Raw genomic sequence first — 22,287 nt, 5'->3', positions numbered from 1 at the left:
TATGTTTAAAGTTATTTTCACAATTCTATGAATTTCCGCTCTCAATGAATGACTGAAAAACTCTAGTTTTTCAGTCATTCAACAAATTGCTCCGTCGAAGGACGGAGCAATTTGTTTGTAAAGTATAACTCACCAAAGTATAAACCAGCTCAGATTTGTTGGAGTCTGTTCATTCGCGCGGACTTCTTTTTTAGCTTTCGGAAGTATTTCGAAGTGATATTAATTCTGAAAACTTGTTTTTTCGAAGAAACAAAAAATCGTCGTCGCGGTTTGTGCACCTCTGGCGAACGAAGTTATAAAAACCTTCGTCGACGTTACCCGAATTTCGGACGTGGTTTTACGGTGGATGACTGGCATGTACCGCTGAGTAATCGAATTCGTGGTGGGCCTGTCCGTTCGAGAAGATTTCGATGGAGAGAACAAGGGAAACCAAGATCGCGGAAAAATAACACTGCCGAGGCTAATATAAGCCCGGAGGCACCAGCGGCTCTCCGGGAAGCCACGAGCGAGCAGAAACAAGGCCTGAAAAAGCAGACAACGAAAGGATTAATAACGGCAGAAAGTTTATCGAACAAGACAATCGAACGCGTTGAGGAAACGACGAAAAATGGCTCGAGCGAGAAAATCCTCGGCTCGGTGAGAAGCATCGATGCTGATAACACGATACTACCAGACGTAACATCAAAACCGGACGGGATGAAAGAACGTCGGGAGGAAAATGAAGACAACGGATATACGAGGAGCCTGGAAAATCCGGAAATGTTACGAAGACGTCACGAAGAGAACGTCGAGCACGAATTCTCAAGAAATTTGGAAAAAGAGATTCTGTGGTCGCGAACCGAGTTCCCAGACGCTTCGGAAGAATCGCCCGAGGCCGTGGGAGGCAAAACGAATTCGTTCTCGACTATCAAGCCTCCAGGAGCAAAGCCGACTTTCGTCGATTCTTTCGAGGCGATAAAAAATTCGAGATACGACGCCGCAAAAATGCTGGGCTACTCCCGATCGGCTGAGGACATGCCAATCGTGGACCTCGAGAATGAAGTTTTAGCCAGGACATTCGAGGATTACAAGGCTTATTTGAAAAGCGGCGGAAAAACTAATAAATTCCTGCGTCACTCCTCCGACGGGGACGTCAACGCGGGAGACAATGCTCGAGATGAAACATCACGTCCCATTGCTCGTCCACTCTACAGACACGAAGTTACCGAAGAAAATGGTGACCAGCGGAAATTGCAACAGCAGAGGGAACATCATGAACTGGAACTTTCCGAAGAACTCGGGGACACTGAACCCGGCGCAACACTTAAGGGAGACCTCACGTGCATAAACGGAACTTTCATTCCTGCCCCGTTAGCACGTCACGCGCTTATCAAATATGTCAAGTAAGAATATGTCTGTATATCATGCTGTTTCCTCTATATAATTTATTCGGCGAGATTGAACGGAAAACAGAAAGTTGAATGGAGCTTAAATTTTCTTCGCGCATCTATCAACTCTCCGTTCACTCACGCCCTTCCAAATCCATTCCTCATACTCCAGGTCAGAGTTCAAATATTTAATATACTTGAATATTGGTTTATTGACTCTTTTTTAAGAAGCTTCAGCTCTGGAATCACGCAGTTTACGATTTATATTTCAACGTTCCAAGTGTTCAGAGTTTCAAAGCCTCCTTAAAAATAGATATCGAAGGATAGGGACTGAAAAGTGGTGAAATATGAATTAATCCCGATAGATGAAAAGCCTCTCTCTTGTGTTTGCAGCCTCACAAAATAGTGACGTTCGCCGTTACGATCTAACACTGCTGAATACGATTTGAAAAATCACGTATGAACATTTTTTGTCTCCCAATAACTAGCATACGAGAGCTATCGAAACACGGGTTCGAAAAAGTAAACTTTTTCAAAGATCACGAGAACGAATGTTCAATCAGGCCTGATTGGTCGTGCTATTTGCTCCCTTTAAACAGTTTTAACTGTGACATTTCCGTGAATTTTGAGGCAAGTTCTTTTGAAAAATATTACGAAAGGTTCTCTTTCAGCCATAAATAGAGAGCTACTGCCTCAATGCGTTTCTCATTCCTGGCTGTCGATTCACGTTCTTGGTGTCAACTCTAAACCTTGATCCTTCTAAAAAATGAGTTTTTTAAAATGTTATTCCTCTGTCCTTGAGAACAAAGCAAACCACAAGTTCCTATACTTCGTGCTAAAAAGATGGTGTTTCTCGTTTATTTTTCTGCAAGGTCATCGATACCGGGCCACGAATATTTGGAAGCTGACTACGAGTGCACTCCTGGATTTTATATGGCTTCCTCGAACAGTCGTTTACTGTGTAAAAATCGTCGTTGGATTGGCGCGTTACCGAACTGCAAAATCAGACGTGGTCAGTCTGGTCCATGTGCAGACTCCTCGTGCGATCACGTCTGCAACGAGGTCGACGGTCAAGCCAAGTGTTCTTGTTACAAGGGTTTCCGTCTGGACGGTCACAAGTGCTACGGTGAGCGATATAACATTCTATACCGTATACAATTTCCAATAGCTTCGTACAATCGACCCTAACTACTGTTCCGGGCTCGTTAAACTACTTTTTCCCAAACTCCGAGTATAACTATCCAACTATCGACATTTTCCTTGAGATCTACCTTGCTTAATTACTACGAGCTCAGAATTATCGAAGCAAAACGAATTAGCTACATCTCCGCTATAAGGAAGCTCCGAAATACGCTTCCACGATTACTGGATCAACTACGATGATTTCTGATATCGACGGAACGATGAAGAATTCACTGTTGAGTAAAAAACATCGATAGAAGCTCGCTTACCTGGCACTGACTTCGCCAACAATTAAAAAACCGTTGAAAAATTCATTTTAAAAGGTTGAAAAATTTACCAAAAAAATTTATGAAAGTATCTGTCATTGCCATACAATTTTAACTCTCATACGAATGCAATACTGTGAATAACGGATTTTGACGCATACGAATATAAAAAGTGTTATCGAAAACCGAATCGGCGTCGTGATTAAATGATACGAGCTCCGCGAGTATCGATAGAACGTCCAGAACTCTGAGTCCATTGAAGAAAAAAATTCTGTCCGCACTAACCGTAGCAAAAGAATCGTGTTCCATTGAGTTTGACGAAAAAAAAAAAAAAAACGAAAAAAAAACAAAAAGAAAAAACATTGCAGACATAAACGAGTGCGAAAGCCAGAACGGTGGCTGTGAGTACAACTGCGTCAATACGCCAGGCTCGTACAGATGTGAATGTCCTCAGGGTATGAAGCGAGGCGAGAACAAATTTACTTGCATAGGTGAGTGACGATTATAACACCCCATTCGTCTCTGTTTCTACGTTTATCTGTCTCTCTTTTTCGCTCCCTCTATCCCTCTCTAGCCCTTTGCGCGTATAAACCTAGCGCTACATCAGTTTCTCGATCACACAGTCGCATGTTTCACTCAATCAAATGCACCTCTAGTATCTGTTCTCACGATCACTCTCGATTCGACCAATCACCCGAGCGGAATTTCCTGTATCGCTTCTCATTGCGCTCTGTGTGTGTGCGTGTGTGCTGATGCATCTATTTTGCTGGATGCTGTTGTTACCGCTGTTGCTGGGCTGCTGTTGCTGCTACTCGATCCCCAGACGTCAACGAGTGTCTGTTGAACAACGGGCATGGACCGTGCCAGGATACGTGTCATAATCACGAGGGTAGCTACACTTGCTCGTGCGAAGGACTCACCGGCACCGTTCTATCGTCAGATAATCATACGTGTCAGGATGCTGGACTTTGCACGATCAACAATGCTGGTTGTTCGCACACCTGTCTCTCAACAATGGGCCGAGTCTTTTGCCTCTGTCCAGACGGATTTATGCTCATCGACGACTGGAAAACCTGCCAAGGTCATCCTCCGATTATCCCAACGAGTCATCAATCTTTCCTTTATCATTAGTTTCATTCGTTGATCCTCTGAATCCAATTGATGTTATCATCGTTACCTACTTTTACGACTGTTTAGAAATTTCGTGTTCTAGTCGGCTTACGGGTGGGGATAAAATGTTAGAATGACTCAAATTTCGAACAGGTAAAATCTCGAGTTTATAAACTTCGGATGATCGTGTGGAGACAGATCAATTCGGAGCTTTGAGCGTCGAAAAGAAGAAACTTCAAGGCTCGAAGCGCGTTTACATCGAAAATAGAATGTAACAATCCCTCATAGGACGACGACTAAAATATCGATTTTCCGAAAATTCGACTATCACTCTTTCGATTCATAAATTACTGGGATCAGCAGTACTGCGAATATTCACTATTTCGAAAATATAATAACGAAAGACTAAATATTACTGAGGTTGAAATACTGAAAGACCAAAAAGTCGAACGGCCAAAATGACGAAACATTAGAAAGTCGAGCGATCAAAGTAACGAAACGCAACTGAACTCAAAATACACGCGTATCACTCTCTCACTCCAATTTAGAACATGGCCATTTTGACTTTCGCCATTTTTAATTCGAAAATATGAACCTTTGACATTCGTACGGTCTGTTAAAAATGTATTCCAAATGAAAACTATCGGAATACATATTTTCGAGTAAATACGAATTCGAAGAAGGAATATTCGGTTAAACACGTGATCCGCTAAATAGTTGATCGGTCGATCGGAAACAATAATTTCGAATTACTCATTTATCTCCAATTTTTCACAGCTCTTACAACTTTCAAAATTTTGAAATATCGACCGTTCTACAATTTGGTTATTTGACATATTAAACCCTGCCCCGGCTTACTTCGGTGATGAGGCTGATAATGTTGAATGTTGAAGAGATCCAACTGCAGATCTTTTCATTTATGTTTTTACAGTTTCTCCTTCATTCACTGCACATCACGTGCATATCCATCTAGAATAATCTCATCTTATATCTTCAGTAGACTATTCCACATAATTGTTCAAACTCGCGATGAATAATTCATTAGTGGATTTCGGGGATCAATTTAAATGTTTGATTCGTTGACACGAGTATACGCGGTTCTAGGAAAAATCCGAATCACCAAAGTGAATCCGCGTGTTATTTTGATTCTGTAGACGTTGACGAGTGTTACGTACCCGATCTGCAAACGGAAATTTGTCACTACGGATGCATCAATACGCCCGGATCTTATCGCTGCGTCGACCCCACCGAACTCAGCGATCAACCTATTCAAGATTCAATTTCAATCACTTGTTTTCCCGGTTACGAGCTTACAACTGGATCCAATTGCATCGGTGAGTCAGATTTGATGCCGCAGCCAAGCTTCTAATCAGCTGAAAGCTCGTGAACGACGCGATCCCATTTACTTTCATGACCTTTCATTCGTATTCATAAATCTGACGCGAGACGAAACGAGTTTACTCTCAACAATATTTCCGAGCTGGAAATAATAATTGATGCACACAAAAACGTTGTAATTTTCTGCATTGATGCATCGAAAAAGTTGTCAATCCATTAGCCGTCACGCGTCTCTGAGATTCGCCATGATAAACTTGCAAAGTAGGAAGACACTGACTTGAGACGCCATTCTCAGCAGACACAAAGAAAAATCCATTGGCTACGGGGCTCAGCCCCGAGCCACTTTTTCTTCATCTACGTGAGTGGTCTCATGGAAGATATTGTTCATTAAGCCAAACCTTATAGCTCCGTTCTTTTTTCGTAGTAATTATAATGCAGGTATACACCGAACATGCTATTTTCCGTAGAACTTCTTTAAAAGAACGAGCAAGAGCTTAGTCGAATTTTTTGTTTCTCCCCGCTAATGGCTGCTTTGACGACACGATCCGACGCCGTGGAAGAACGAAGCGCAAACTTGCTCGTTGAACCGCCGGGGTTACGAGAAACGTCGCCGAGACACAAACCCTCGAAAAAGATCGGTGCAAAATTGAACCACCATTGCTGTTTAAGGTTTCGATTACCGGTATTTTTTTTGTATAATTTTGTAAAATGAACAACAAAAGCTTTCATTTGGAATGGTAGATAAAAGTTTTGGGTTTATCGTCGTCTCGATGAAATTCCAGCCGGACTATTAGCCAAGGATCGATTTTAATCGACGCGATCGGATTTCTCCAACTGCGTCATTAATTGGAACGAGGAAACTCTCGTTTTTAAATTTCTTCATTTAAGTTATGGCACAAGCCACATAATCGTGCCAAGACTTCGGTATGCGCCGAGCGAAATCCAAGTGTTCCAATTTCACCCTTCGAGCTCCCCTAGAAAACAGGGTAGTAAATAGAAGGTCATAACTTGCAGGACTTGACATCCACTTTTTTTTGAGTTAAGCCTTTTCGGTCGACAGTCCCGAATACGTAGGGGGAGTGGAATGAAACGAAGAAATAAGAGAAAATGGAACGGAGAGAAACGCGAAAGCGAAGAGAAGTGAACTAACGACGATACGAGAGCTCGAGGGCTTGCCGCCTCTCCTTCAAATACGAAATCTTCATTATCCGGGCTCGAGCTTGCGTGTAATCCGACGAGCAACGTCAGGAACATATCAGAATGAGACAAGAATTATATACACACTCGTGTATACGATTCCATGCGTATGTGTAAGAATCCACGAATTCACACATCGAACAATCAGCGTAGAACTTTGTTTCGAGAACGATGGATCCTAATTTAAAAGCTTTGTTTCCCCAGGATGTATGGATATTGGAAAAAAATTATCTCGCTTCAATCCGTCTATTTCCAAACTTGATATACTCCCATCGCCTTAAAAGGCAGCTTCTATTATTGAAAGTGAGTTTCGTGGGAAGTTTAAATTTCAAAAATAAGATTTCGGATTCGATGCCGTTGATATTGGTATCAAAACGTTAATAAAGCCTTTTCATTGAATCATTCTCAAAACAATTATTGTTCCTTGAACATAAATAATTTCATTTCCGAATCCAGGTGATTTATCGAATAATGCAAAAGTTGAGGAATGAAATTATTGTGGTACTTAGTTTCCATACAAAAGACTTTCAATTTTTTCGGAAAATGAAATGAATTCCTTTCTTGGTATTCCTTTCGCATGGCCGTATTTTTCGAGGCACTCGAAATTTTGACTGATTCTTAACCTCTGAGGAGTGGCGGTTATATATAGGAAAAGCTTCTACTTCTACCATTTTTTCAACTTTTGTCTTTAATATCTCTTTTAAACATTCGGTAACCCTTTATTTTTATCGCTATGGATTTCTTACATTGTTTTCTATCTGCGAGACAGTTTGTATCAGGAATTAAAAATTATTTAGTATATGAATTATCTTTATTAAATGTTCGATAACCTGACCTGAAATTTGGCCAATCTATTCGTATGCTCTTTTACATTACTTTAATTAGAAATCAATTATTTGTAGAATATTGGGGTTCGTTAAAAGAATACCTTAAGACATTTCGATATGTCGCAATGTGGAGCTTCTATTCGTTGCCATGGATCGCAACGTTGTTGCTAGTGATGGTAGAAAAAATGATGAAGCCATTCCACGGATTTCGATTGTACAGTGAATTCTTTTCGGAAGTAGACGTCGAAATGTCACAGAAAATGAAGGATCTTAGCGACCGTCGAGATATTATGAGTGAAAAACATCGCATCACTGAGTATGATTTACTTTTGTAGTTATGTTAGTTATTAAAGAACGAAGCAGACGACCTCTTGAATATTTTAAAAGGACGTAATTATCGAATATTATTATAATTACAAAAAACCGTGTTAATTGAGAAACGAGAGTAACTTTTTCTCGAAGAGCGATGTCTTCTAAACCCCATAACGAAATGGGAGAAAATCGTATGCAGATTAAATAACCGAAGGAACAGAAGCACTCGTAGATTTGATTAAATTCGTGATGTAATACTTTGTGAAAGCTTTTTTCAGTGTAACAGAGACAAACGAGTGATGAAACTTTATAAACCCGAGATGGCTAGGAGATGAATAAACCAACGAGGCTCCTGAAAGCTTTTGGCTTCAACATAATCATATTGTCTTCCGTTTTCGTGTAAGCTATTTATTTTCACTTTTCCATCAAATTTCGGATTAAATGATTCATCTTCTTGCGTTCATTAGCCTGCACTAACAACTTTAAGTGCAGTGAACAAAAATTTATTTCAAATTAAAAAGTAATCGTCCATTCAGCTCTTCAGTGTCTCAAGCAATTAAGGAATAAGAATGGAAACTGTTCGAATGAAGGAAATAAAGCGGTCGATCTTGAATCGTGAAATCATCAAATTCATGCTGGCAAGGTGCGTTAGTTACCAAAACTAGTTAAACCGAATATACAAAACGTTGAGGCACATCAGCTCATAGATTTTGATGAAATAGTCGAAAAAGCGGCTTCGGACAAAAGGAACATTCCTGACCACACTTCCTCTCGCCATTGTCAGTTGCCCACTAAAAGATAAATCAATTTACGCTAATGATCGTCGCGTATAGCCGACTAGTGGCAACACACTTGTCTCTCGGACTTCTCTCGCCATTTCGCTCAATTTAACACTTGCGACAATTGGAAGGCTCTCGTGACGAAAGGAGTTGGCGATCGTTGGCGACGGAATGCAAAGCTCATCTTCTCCTCTCTCTCTCTCTCGATCTTTTTCTCTTACTTTCTTCCACTCACACACCACTTCCAAGTCTTTCTTTATTTGGCACAAGAGAGCGTGTACCAAATCGTCATTAAAAGTCATAAAAGACCTCTTTCAATCGATCCTCCGTCTCGTTGCTATATATATACTTCAGTGTTCCAGTTCTACATGCGATGGGATTATGTTTTCCACTGCCTGCGATCACATGCGTATTATTAAGCCAGTAAACTCCACGTAATTTGATGCGAGAATCGATGATAGGACAGGATTCAAAATAGAGAGTGTGTGCATTGGTAAACAACTGGTCGGAAGCATTTTCGAAGGGAAAATACACGGAGAGAATTAAATTTGAAAAATCACTGTGAGTACTGTGCGGTGGCGAGCTGCGATTCGCGATCTTATTAAGGGAGAAAAATTGAATTTTCCTATAAATGAAATAATTTTCCAAGTAGGAACTTTCATCTGAGTATTTAGTAAATTTTGATGCTCTCTCTGCAATATTTACTGTTATAAAACTGAAAACTCCATAAAATCTTTGAAATTTTACAGTACGTTACAAGAATTAATACTTTTCTTTGACTCGTACCCGCAGCCAAATGTATCACGGTAAATTCTACAGTGAATTTCACTCTGAATATTATCGTTTAATACACTCCGTGTAATTAGGTTGGAGGATATGGAATGCTTCTCGTGACGCTTGAAAACTTCGACAGCTTTTGAGGAGTCGGAATCATCGAAAGAAAGTCAAATTCATCGAAAAATGCCGACACGTTGAATCTTCTTGGATACTTTTGCGGAAATATGTCGAATGAGTGATCATTGGAATTTTTACTTCGTCACGTCCGGTGTAAAAATTCTTACTTCCAGAAGCTTTAGATCTTTGGTTTTATCTGGAAAAAAATCACTGTTTTTCAAGAACCGAGTCAACATTTTTAGGTAGAATTTCGATAATCTGTTTTCCATTTTGTTTATGTTGCTCGACGTGAACTCAGGAGCCCTATCGTGAAAAGTCCTCAGTACTTTTTTTTCCTGCGAAAATGTACTTCGAATACAGCGCGGGTATCATTTGATCCAGGGCAAAGTTGCGATACTTTATTAAAATGCACTCCCAGTTCCGAGCTTTCACAATTCCAGACCTTCTTCATTTATTGACAATTGTTCTTATCGAAGACATAAACGAATGCGCCATAAACAACGGCGGATGCAGTGAAGTTTGTGAAAATACGGAAGGAAGTTACTTCTGTGCTTGTGACGGTGACGAGAAAGCATTGTCTACAGACGGAAAGTCTTGCACCGGTGAGTCGACTATTTTCTTTTGTCTTTTATGTCATTACCGCTTTCGTCTATTCCGCCCTGCTTCGTATCTCTGTATTTCTCTCAGATTTTCTCTGTTTTCCAGTACTCTAAGCTAATTAGCATTGCAGATAATCAGATTATCGAGATTAATTGCCATTAGGAGACTCGCTGCGGTGGCCTCACGGTGGTAAACAAATGCCTCACGTTTCGGATTTAAATCTCCGGTATCAAGTGAAACTCAATTATTTTCAACAAATTGTACTTTCCCCATGCAGATGAGATTACAAAATTTGCTCTAATTAATGCCTCCTCGAGCGAGAATATGACGAGACTATTTAATCATCGATTCATTAATAAAAACTCGATTTCTTCATGGAAAAGCTTAACTTCCCCATATTTTTTAAAATCGAATTGGATTCCTTGGAAAAATGTGTATTTTTGGAATATCACGTGAATTCCCCGGACAAAAATTTGGGCCGAAGCTCACTGCGAAATGTGTTTCAATTTAAAGCGTGTGATGTGAACTTTCAAAGCAATAACGACCATGATTTTATTTGGTCTGTGAATCCACTCGAATATATTGCGAATTTATTTTATGATTTCGTTATGTTTAGACATAAATAATCTCGCTTGCCCACCTCTGGATCCTGCGAGACGAGGATTTCTAATGTGCTCGCGGGAAACCACACCACGAATGTGGAGTGACGTTAGAAGAGAAACGAACCGACCTGGCACTAAGTGCTATCTGAAATGTCCTGTGGGATATCAATTGCATGGAGAGTATGAACTCACCTGCCAAGGCGATGGTACCTGGGACGGCCCGAAACACGGAGAATGCGTCAGTGCGTATCCCATATTCGCATTAAGCATTTTATACTCGAGTCAGATTCACCATCTTCGTTGTCGATTTTTCAAAAACCGAACAAACATTTATTACTTGTTTGTCTGTCCTTTTTTTGGTCTATTTTCATCATTTTTGTGTATCAAATACAAACTGCGATCCTTTAAGAAAAATACTGTAAACTTATGAATTATTGAAAAATTTTTGAAATACCTTCGATCCCTGGTTCCAATTGATCGAGCAATTTCGATTCCAATGCTTCCCTTCGCATTCAATGGAATCTACAAGTCGAAAAGTTAAATTCAATTCAACCGATCGCTTGGAATGACGCGTATTTTTTGTTCATAACAATAAAAGTCGATTTTTATTGATGTCAATAATATTCGTGTACGTGAAAATGTTTGACACAAAGTAGAAGAAAATAGCATCAATAATACGTAAAAAAAACGTAACAATGGGGCAGAGAAGCGTTAATATTATCGAAAATGATTGATTGATGTGCAGAATACAGTAAACCAACGCTGGAGTGTCCAAAGGACGTAGTGGCTGAAGTCCCACCGGATCGGGATGAGGCTTTCGTGACATTTGATCAACCCTCGACGGATCTTGATTGGTTTCGTTACGTTCGCTCGAAACCCTCATGGGGCACGAGGCTTGAGGCTAGCCTCAAACCAGGACTTCACCTTGTCACCTTTTTTGCAAGACATCCAGTATCGAAAAAACAAGCTAGCTGCGTTCTCCGCATCATCGTCAAAGGTTTTGTATTTCATTACTGAAAACTCAATCATTATAAAGCACGGTAGCGCCTCGAGAAAATTCCCCTCGTTTGAGAGAGAGAGAGTTCGCTCCACGACTATATTCGAAGCACCGCGTTTTCAACTGTTGTCGAAACTTTGAAAATCCTGCTTACCGTGCTTCATTAATTACAGCGATTCGAAGGAAGTTACAGCTTCACGTTTTTTTGTTTATTTCGATAATTGAATATTAACCTGCTCAGATCCTCGCCTAAACAGATGGTTCCTCATACGCGATGATAAAATTTGTATATCCGTTATTTGCTTTGGTGTTTAATCACGAAGAGAGTTGTGTATAATAAAGTCTTAATTGATGGAAATTAAGAGAGAGGTCAAACAGCATACCGTTATGATTAAGGTAGATCATGCCCGAAGGATCGTATTTTATGGATGCCTAAATTGGGTCGATTTTAACTTCCTAATTAAAGATATTATCACTCTAAATTAATGTCAGAGTTATTAATTCGAAATTGTAAATAAATTTTTTCAACTTATCCACCGCTGACTGAACCCCAAATTTCATTCGTCCCTTGCGAAAATACTTTAGTTTTTTATGTAAAAAATCGCGTTACAGAGGGCAAAGGGTAAACACAAAGGTAAATGGATCAATGAAAAAGTATTAATAAAAAGACAGAAGGCTATGACAAGAATAGGCCGAGCTCTGATTCTTTTTCCACATTAACAATTTATATATCCCCTCAAAAATTCCTATCAATAATTTTATTACTCGGGAAAATCAGGAGCTTGTAACTATCTCGAAAATATACAACTTCGAGCGTTCCGAATGATTGAACCGTTCCATAACTTTCTCGTCAACCTCCGAATGATAATTCTCTGTAAAAATAATCTGCCAAAAAAACAATAACAGTCAAGAGATCAAGGGGGGTGGTGAATTCAAAGTTTGTGGACTCTTGACACGAAGCGAGGGTGCAAAAAAAAACTTTTATTCTCCATTATTTCAGAGGGTGAAGCTCCCAAAGTGAATAATTGTCCGAGCGACATCGTAGGTAGAAACGGTACATTTTTCACATGGACAGAACCAACGTTCACCGACAACGTGAGGGTTACGCACACCAGCAATAACGAGGTAATTTATTGCAGATAACCGTTTTTCATTTAGAATGCGTTTGTAAGAATTAATTCACTTTTTCTTAGCATCGCTCGTTCATGTACATCTATATTGTTTTATGGGGAGGTGTTGCTCCGCGAATCTGGAGAATGAAAAGTGCACCCTTGGGATAACAAAGAATTAAAATTCACTCAGAATTCTCGGGAAAAGAAAAATAAAGAAAATTAACGAGGAGAGAGGTACAAGAATAATGAGCAAAGGCGATCATACTCGCGGGAATGAGCACTTTAAATTATTCTTTAATATGATTGTATAATCATTCTAGAGATAACTTTTATCCCCTGTACCTATTTTTTCCTCATTGTTTTCTGATTCAGGTATCCTGAATTTCTTCTTCGATAGCGTTGCAAATGAAAATGTGGATTTTTTCAAATCAAACCAGAGTTTAATTCCATTTTCTCACAATTCTACGCCCGTGAGATTTGAGTACAGAAATGATACGATGAAAAAACTGTCACTCGGCTAAAGTTCAAGTACGATTGTCCCCAACTCTGAATTATCAAATATTCAATGTTTCTTTCATCGTCGAATAATGAGTTGCCAGTAAATAATTCAGCTCTGTGACGTGCATTGATTGGCTCAGTCGGAATGCTAATTATTGCTAATAAACTCGAACGTTTGATATTCGAAAGAAGGAGTGTGCCACGCTGCTGGAAATTGCTCTTTACCAACTCCACAATGAGCATGCAAATGAGAATAAACTCACTTTCAATATTGCACGAGGCCTAAGCAAACGTAATTTCACTCCTCATTCGAGCTGCATCGAGCTCTCACTGTGAAGCTGCTCCCTCAAAAAGTACCGAATGAATAATTATTTATGCACATTGCTCTATTTCCGGGTACAAACGGATGTGGAGAATTCCACATCCAGTGGCCGTTTTCAGAATGAAAATTCGTACCATTCTTCTTATGAAAAAATGTCGAAGGAGCAAAAAAAATGATGCTCGATCACACAGAATAATATAATAAAAAATTGAAAAAAAAAAAAAAAAAGCAGGAAGAACAAAGAAGAGAAAACTTTTTCGTCGGCCTTCTTTCATGCCGTATACACGAAAAATATATACGGAATAACATTGATATGCGCTTGAAAGTCTTTCAGATTCGATCTCACGTTCCTTCCAATATATTTCCCTCCATGCTTTTGTTCAATGTTTGGATTATCGAATGAGAAAAGCAGTAGATAGACCCTTCGATATTCTATTTTTCTATCGTCGGTTATGCAAACGAAAAAGGAATTTTTATCAATCGATTTGAATGTTTTGAAGAGCCAAATACTTTTTGACTTTTAAAAGAGCAAAAATGTGTTTGTGTTGCTACAAATCTAATGAAGATTCATCGAAATATACTCGATCAATTCTGCTCGTACTGCAAAGTGACAATTTCGGGGTAAAGGCAGTCAGATACTTGCCTAACCTTCTGAAATTCCACGAGAAACGTTTGCTCACTTTTCATTACTGCATCTTGGCAAACCTGCACTTTAGGAAGGCAGGAGGGAATTCGGAAAGAAATAGGAAGCTTTTCTAGTCCATTCATTGGTTTAACAGAGTCCGGGAAAATCTTTTGGGACCGGTGAGTGGAAGATCGTGTACGAGGCCAGCGACGAGGCTGGTTGGACGACAAGGTGCGTTTTCAGTGTAGTAGTCCATCAGAATTAATTCGAGCGCGCGGAGCTGTGTGGCGAGAGAAAAGACGAAAAGGGAGGAACAAAAAATATAAGAAACGAGGAGCATTGCAGCCCGTACGGAGCACAAAAACATCCCCTTGGTTCACGAACGTGAGGAGGGCGAGTAAGCTATCGGAGGGCCAAAGAGGGGCGAGAGGTTGTGGTAATATAAATGGAAATTGCATGGGACCCGTGCGCAAGGTTTTCATCGAAAGAACGCGTGCACCGAGGACGCGGCTTTTGCGTAATGCTTTTTCCTTCGTTTGAATCCGCATTTCCTGGATAAATTTGAAAAATAAACAATATTAGAAAAAACTCGTCTATTAAAACGAATGAAAAGAATTCAATATTGAAGACTATTTATACGTTTTCACGAATCCTCGTACTATTTTTGCCTTGTCACTAGCTTCCAATTCATTTCTCAAGGCAGCTTAAATTTCAATCATTTTCATTCTTTTTTCTAGAAAAAAAAAACCTTCCATAAATTAGTAATCATCAACAAATTTCATGATTTTCATTCGAAAGACGATTCAATATTAGTTTTAAAAATTGTAAAAACTTTGGAAGCGATTTTGATCGATTGGTTGTTCGATTTCTTCACGGGAGAGATTAGAATAAAAACTGGAGTAAGAGCCTAAATATTTGTCAACAACAGAGCAATCTCCTCGTACGTAAGCTTCCAGAAATGGGAGTATCGTGTTCGCTGATTTAATTTTATTATTCAAATTCGTATTGTGGCTTTCCTCATAACTGGGCTGAGCCACCACTTTTTTCCTCTCGACAAAAAGGATTAATTTAATCTCGAAGAATTGTATTTGTCCGAGCGAAAATACGGGACGATATGAATCAGCGCCATTAAATTTCGCATATACATACATATTAACGAGTTTCCTGAAAGCTGGGACAGGAATATTACGAAATTCACAACAGCAAGCCCGTGCATGGTCGAGCAGCGGAGAATTCAGTCGAAAAATAAATCAACCGCGAACGATATGGTGCACTGAATTAATGAGGACACCAGCAAATTTCCGCGTGCCAACAGAATCTTTATAATCGAGTGTACGGAGTACGCAAATGTTACAAAATATACGCGATCGTGTAACGTCCTTTCGTTACTCTCAACACATATAAGCTGACCAGAGGAGTCCGATTTATTATAAACATCCATTCCGAATAGCCCCAATTTTAATGAGGAGGCGGAGTAAAAAAAAAAGAGAAAAAAAAATTGGGGATAATGTACAATAAAATTATTCGTATTGCGATATACCAAAAATACATAAAAATATATATGAAGCACACAGAATTGTGTAATGCGAATTGTTGAGTACGAAGAATGGAGTAGAAGAGATGAAACCCGAGGTAAATGGATTCATTTAATTCGAGCTCTTTCAATCGGATGAAAAGGATTTTAATATCAATTGATCCCATTCAATTTCAGTAAATAGCGGTAAAATTTCGTTTTCACGGATCGATCCTTTTCAAATGTATTGACAAATAAATTTCATTAGCATCGAGAAACATCCGATTTATTGCCATGGAATGATCTAACTATGTATTTTTGTATGATTCATTTAAGTTTGTTTCGAACATGGGATCAATCCATTTATCAAGGTTTACGTGTGTGTGAAACAGACTGTATGGATAGTGAAGTTAAAAACAGAAGAAAAACGTTTGTACAATAGTCTGCTGTTTGACGTCCATCAGTATTGAATTTGTGCCACAGACAAAATGTTGTTTAACAATAATAATAACAATAACTATTCGTAGTGTCATCGGAGTGGGTTAAGCTGGAGGCAATTTTTCAACGTGCATACTCATTGTCTCCTTTGCGTTTTTATTGATATCACTGTCATTCGCATATCATCGTTACAGAAGACAAATAAACATATTATCCGATCAATAACAATTGTGTGTATAATATTATAAATGTATAAAAGAAGAAATGATATAAAAAAAAAACTGCAAACACTTTACGTATCAAATATATTACAAATGAAAAGAAAAAACGAGTTTTTATGAATTTTTTTTTTTGTTTTGTTTTTTTTTTTCATCCACGTTTTGCATTCCTTTTAAAAAGCTTTCGTATTCTCGTTGTTTAACTCTATTTATCACGTGCAACATCGACGTCTCGGGAGTATTTTCATCTCGATCCTTCCTCTCTCGTAAGAAGGCAATGTGCGATGATTACTGCCTGGAGCAAATTGGCGCTGTCGCTGTCGCTGCATTTCTTGGTGGCGTTTATGATATTGATGCAAATGATATTGCTGCTCCGGCCTGGTTCGTTGGTCTAACAAACAGAATATTCGTGGGCTGTTAAACATCTTGAATATGCGACATTTTTTATTTCCATGTGATATTCTTATTCACGAAAAATCAATAAATTTTATGAGACTTTCTTAATATCGAAATAATGCAGCAGATTTCAAGCGATTTTTCGAACGTTGGGTAAATGTGGAACTTTGTTTATTTTCCTTCCAGCGGGGTTGCCAGTACGAAATTACAAAATGTTTTACTCAAATGGAAGTCAAATTGGGATTTCCAGCGCGGTACAACGCGGACAAATTCGGTTTTATGTTCTTTGGTATAAAATGTTTCGTTAATATTTGCCTTTCGTTTCATTTCCGTTCCATCAAACCACGATTTTACGTTTTTGTAAATAAAAAACGTAAAATCGTTGTAAATAAAATTTTTGTAAATAAAAAAATTCATCAAATTGAAATTCGTCAATGGGAAGGAAATCGATTGGAAGGTTCGAATGTTTCGTTGAACACGGTCAGCTATTGCCGGATTATTTATCAAAAAATATTTGAGATTTTAAACTTTAGCAAACTGCCTAAAACCGTACTAATTAATTTACTGAAATTCAATCCACTGCGGAATTTTTCTTCCATATTTTAGGATCTACGATTTTATTACTGCATGCACGTAAAGCCAGGTAACATATGCTGATTGCTAGAAATAAAAAAAACTGTTTTTAGCTAAGAATTCGAGCGAGCCTGAACTCGCAGTGCGTCCAAATTGTTAGAAACGAGAAGCCACCCGAATGAATTTAAACGTGAATTTGTCGACGTTGATTCCATTTCACTCGAGGCATTCTCGCAGCATTAACGAGCGTCTGCGTACATTTCAGAGGCCTTGGAACAGTCTAGCGGAGTGTTCTAGTTATGAGGACAAATATGACCTTAAATTAGCCTACGGAAACCACGAGAGAATACTTGAGAACACACTGAGGTGATACCTTCGTAAGGAACACTGTAGGCTAGAAGAAAGGTCGAGCTTTCTGCGCCCTTTCAACCCTCTTATTTATCGCTGTTCGCGGCCACGTGCGATCTTCGACCTTGTTACGCATTCTCTAATTAGCGAGCGACAGAGACAAAGCGCATGAACAAAGAAAAAGTTGGACGCAGGAGAGAAAGCAATTTGAGAGATACACCGACGCTAAATAACGTTATTTTACTTCAAACAACAACGAAACGAAGGATCTGCCTTTTTCATCTTTGATGAGTTCGTCTTTACTATCGCATCGGCTATTTCTCGTTCGAATATCGTTTTTTCGGGCGAAGTAGGTCAGCGCCTCTGGTGCTGAAATCAACACAAAGGACATTGCATCCGATAAGATCAATTTCAAATTTTTGTTGTGCAATGATAAATAACAAATTGCAATTCGCACTTCACTCTCTTGAGAAAGCTCACGCGAGTCTAATGGAAATCGAAAATTCGAAATTTGAGAGTTGAAATTTGGATATATGCTAGAAATATCGAGCGTGCATCTATTCTCGGAATTATTATAGGATCTACCGCCTGGTTGTCGAGAAAACAATTAAGGAAAATCTCATTTTTTGTAGCAGGCACACTCCCTGTGCGATAATTTACATTTAATGAAATAGAATCCTTCCAACTTCAGAGCCAAAGACGAGGAATAAGGAAAAATAATGTTTTTAGAGATATCAAGGATGTTCTGAGAAACTCTTATTACCGGTGAAAATAACTCGGGAATGGAAAAAGAAAGACACTTATTTGAGGTTAACGAGTAATAACGACACAAACGGTGGAAGCTTTGACAACACCATTAATCAGCTGGTTTAAAATATAGATGTGCATACGCATATAAATAGAAAATGGCTGTTGTCACATTTTGCTTGACGATATTTTACTACGAAGGTATTCCAACCGTTATCATTGTATTAAAAATGTATCAATCTCAAAAAAAGTTACACATTATTTTAATAATTGCAAGAATAAATTTTAATCGTTTCTTTGATCATGAAAAGAATGCTTTTGAAATGACCAAAATTTTAGAGACTGACGAAGAGATTTAAAAAAATCTAATAAATTCCAACTGAAGGAATCTTCTCGTTTCCTCGAATACTTCCTGCATCATTTGGATTCGAACCGATCGCCATGTAAACTACACCGGATGTTGACGATTGCACTTTCTTACTGGGAAAAAAATTGGGTAAAAAAGGCTCGTTAAAATATTTACGACGAGTTTTACGAAGCGTTAAAGCACACGTTGAGGCAAAAAGTTTCACGAGACTCCCGACCAACTATCGCCTGGCGCGGAGTTTAAAGACCGCGAGAAGCTGATAGTCGATGACCGATCGTAAAGTATAATTAACCCTGTTGCACACGCAAGTGCAAAAACGCACGAACGTTGATATATGCGTACTGAGAAATGACTCTTCTAAGTGAGTCTCGTCGTCAGGAATATTTTCACATGTCAACAACAATAATTTATGAGTCTACGCAGCTTGCGCAGTGTTTACTTTGTGACGTCGTTGGTTCCCTTCGTCGAACAATATCGCCCACTTTTGAAAATTTTTTTCAACCCAAAATCACTGCTTTTTTATAAACAACTTCATTTTCAGTCGTCACACCTGAATTTTCATACGAAAATATTTAGAGGATTCTAGCATTATTTACACTTGGAAAGTCTCGTTGGAGAGGGTCACGCAGCGAAATATTAACGATTGCGCTAATTTTTTTTTGCACTCGTCGATGTCTTAATTAACGAATGAATGAACGACCTACACTGCATTTACTCTCTTTTTCTTTTATTGACTCTGACGGGCTTTGCTGCTTTATTGATTCGTGCTCGGTAGGCATGAAAACAAGTTTTATCAGCGATAAGTCAGTCGAAAGTATACCAGCGAATTTCACACGTTTCTTTGCCCATTTACCGAACGAGTCATCATATTTCTCGTTTTATTTTTAACGAGGAGTTATTGGAGCTGAAAGAATGAGCTCGTTCATTTGGCACATTGATAAACAATAATAACTAATAGAATTCTCTTACTGCCCATCAATGAACAGAATCATAAATCCGATCCTTTTTTATGCTCGAATATTCGGAGAAATTTCGATATACACGAACCGCTGTGCTACGACCATTTCGTTGTGTATAATTTTACTTTGCTTCAGTACAGTTTTAAAAAATGTGTAAAAATGCGAAGTTACATGAAAATCCTGCGATCAGTGTCAATATAAAGAATTTAAATCCGTGGTAAAACAAAATAATAAAAATCGCTGAAAATGATCGTTGTTAAATTTTGTTGTCATCGTGAAAATACTAATGAAAAGACGCGGTATTCTCCACACGATCGAGTAGACTCTGGAGTTCTTGAACCTCCTGAGAACTGAGATGGGATCTTAGCTCCGGTATAACTGCCTCCGTGATACTCAATGATGCAAGATCTTTGGCTTGTAGGCTTTTGTCGCGATGGGAAAGTATGAGTTTGATCTTCTTTATATAAGTCTTGAGTTCGCGTCTCATGACAAGAGCTGCTTTAGAACCTTCGCTAGGAAGTTTCAACAACTCCATTTTCTCCAATTCCTCGTTACTTTTTATAGCATTTTTCGAGGACGAAGAGTCCACTGCTGGAATCCTATTATTCTGGTGATTCGCGTTCAACTTTTGTGTACCGTATTTTCCCGAGCGAGCACGTAAAAATGGTTTCTTTCCGGAGCTTTCTTGGGCGAAATTAGTGTTCGAAGTATCGGTGTTATGTTCAGAAAGCGGAGTGGAAGGAGGCTTCACGTTTTTATCCAAACTGGTTCGCGAGGGCGGACCAATTTTTTTGCTGCCAGTGCTGAGTGATCGGCTTGGAATTCTCGTGGAATCCTGCTGCACGGATTTTTTGTACAATTTTTTTTCAACAAGGTCTTCCCCATTGCCTGCAGCTTCGGGGGTGTCGCGGGGCGACTTGCTGGACTGCAAATTTTCAAGAGAAAGCTCCATTTTGGGACTGAGCGAGGAAGAATGATTCAGCAGACACCCTGCCGTTCTTGGACGTGGTCTCTTGGCCAAGCTTCCAGAAAGATTTCTTTCGACAGGCTCAGGAATCTTGTTCGATAGTTTGCTCCGACTGTCCTGTGGCGTTGGGCCCTTTAATTCTTGCATCACTTTTCTCATCACGAGCTTCTCAGTGCCAATGTGAACGGGCAATTTCGAAGCGGAGCCAGGACTTCTGCCGGTGAATTTCAGCCCTGCAGACGATTTACCGACGACCTTCGACATTGACTCGGCAGAACGATGTCTATCGGCGGTTCCTTCGACTTCTGATGCCTGTCCAGTTACTAGAGCTTTAACGAAAGACGAACTAGATGTTTTAGTGTCGCGTGATCTGGCTGGCCGTTTAACCTCACGCTGCCTCGGATGCGGTAACTTTTTATACTTATCCGAAGAAGAATTATTGTCGATTTTGCAATCATTCGGGTTGTCCCAGGGGACTTCAAAATCAACAACGCTCGCCATTACGTGAAGAACGGTATCAGCGGGTCTGCCACTTTCCGGCGATTCTCTTCCGACTTGTTTAGGATTAACTGTTTTCGGTCTTTCCGCAAGTGTTGGAACGGTAGATTTCCGGATCGCTGAACGCTGCGCCTGGCTGCACCAGTTCTGACCCGGTGTTTCAGGGACGTCCCAGTCGAACGTTCCACCCGTCGATTTCGGTCTCACAGGTGATTTCTGTTTGGTGATTTTTGGTTTGCTGTCTTTCTGGAAATCCGCATATTTTTTGTTGAATGACGAATTCGGTTTGGATCCGACGTACCAATCTCTCGTCTGGCTCGGGGCTTTTGCGACCGTTCTACTCTTCGACGACAGGGACGAAGCTCGCGAGCAAACAGGTGGTCTCGAAGAGTAGTAGCTTCCGGCCTCGCTGGATGTCCCCGAAACGCAAGTCGCAGGTTCCTTGCCCTCGCGATCGGTGCCTGGGCTCAAAGATTCTGTGCTGGATTTCCCACGGGCCACGGATGAAGCGCGTTTCCTCAATGCCTCGTGAAATTTAGAGTTCTGCGGAATTTTATGGTCGATGCTGCGGGACGTGCGACTTCTAGAAGGTCTAGAAATCGAAGCGTCGATTGCTCTCCGATCGGCCAGTTTGTCATCGAGAGCTACGGAAACTTTTGATTGGACGTTCTCGTTCGAATGGAAATTTTCCTGTCGATTATACAGTTGCTGAGTCAATGGACTGGTTGAAGACTTCCGAGCACTTAGTCCAAGATTCGCTCTCACGGTGGCCGAAGTTTTCGAAGAGGATCTCGGTAACGAGGTCGATCTCCGTGACCTTATAGTGATTTTGGACGGGTTTTTCGTTGATTCCTCCAGCAATCTACGTCTCTCGACGAGACTCAATGAATTGCTGGGATTAGACGGTTGATCATGAAAATCCATCAGTTCCGGCAGCTGATCCAATTCCGTGTTCGATTCCTTAGTCTCGGTACACCGCTCTGCCGTGCTCGGTCTCGCCAAACCCTTCGTCAGGAAATGATCGAGCGGATGAAGATACTCCTTTTCTTTTTTACTCAGTTGAGACGACGCGTCGTAATACTCTTCGATGAAGTCAAACAAACTGTGGCTGTAGGTCGCGGACAATTCGATACCCGTCTGGGATCCTATTGTGTTTAAATGAATGGAATTTAAGACAACATCTCCGGGAGCTTGACGATCGCCGTATTGTCTTTTCAGGCTCGTTTCGATGAGTT

General features: G+C 39.8%; 2 protein-coding genes across 4 annotated transcripts in view; one reads left to right on the top strand and one right to left on the bottom strand.

Moving 5' to 3' along the window:
• LOC122412366 (uncharacterized) overlaps nucleotides 1-15,537 on the top strand; it is a 33,861-nt gene extending 18,324 nt beyond the window's left edge. The window contains exons 4-13 of one of the 3 annotated variants that reach the window (XM_043421834.1): nucleotides 248-1,382; nucleotides 2,240-2,493; nucleotides 3,184-3,306; nucleotides 3,639-3,896; nucleotides 5,080-5,259; nucleotides 9,749-9,874; nucleotides 10,489-10,716; nucleotides 11,220-11,471; nucleotides 12,472-12,596; nucleotides 14,183-15,537. In XM_043421834.1, the coding sequence (XP_043277769.1) occupies nucleotides 248-1,382; nucleotides 2,240-2,493; nucleotides 3,184-3,306; nucleotides 3,639-3,896; nucleotides 5,080-5,259; nucleotides 9,749-9,874; nucleotides 10,489-10,716; nucleotides 11,220-11,471; nucleotides 12,472-12,596; nucleotides 14,183-14,293 (2,792 nt within the window). In that variant the 3' untranslated portion in view covers nucleotides 14,294-15,537. The remainder of the gene's footprint in view (nucleotides 1-247; nucleotides 1,383-2,239; nucleotides 2,494-3,183; nucleotides 3,307-3,638; nucleotides 3,897-5,079; nucleotides 5,260-9,748; nucleotides 9,875-10,488; nucleotides 10,717-11,219; nucleotides 11,472-12,471; nucleotides 12,597-14,182) is intronic. The other 2 variants (XM_043421835.1, XM_043421836.1) reach the window with 2 other exon arrangements.
• Nucleotides 15,538-16,114: 577 nt separating this feature from the next.
• The window catches only part of LOC122412365 (fibrillin-1-like), a 92,066-nt gene continuing 85,893 nt past the window's right edge, over nucleotides 16,115-22,287 (bottom strand). Inside the window, exon 22 of the mRNA XM_043421833.1 lies at nucleotides 16,115-16,588. Coding sequence (XP_043277768.1) covers nucleotides 16,410-16,588 — 179 coding nt within the window. The 3' untranslated portion in view covers nucleotides 16,115-16,409. The remainder of the gene's footprint in view (nucleotides 16,589-22,287) is intronic.

This window comes from Venturia canescens, chromosome 6, assembly GCF_019457755.1.
Source record: "Venturia canescens isolate UGA chromosome 6, ASM1945775v1, whole genome shotgun sequence".
Classification (NCBI taxonomy): domain Eukaryota; kingdom Metazoa; phylum Arthropoda; class Insecta; order Hymenoptera; family Ichneumonidae; genus Venturia; species Venturia canescens.
This window is presented reverse-complemented; position numbering and strand designations above follow the sequence as displayed.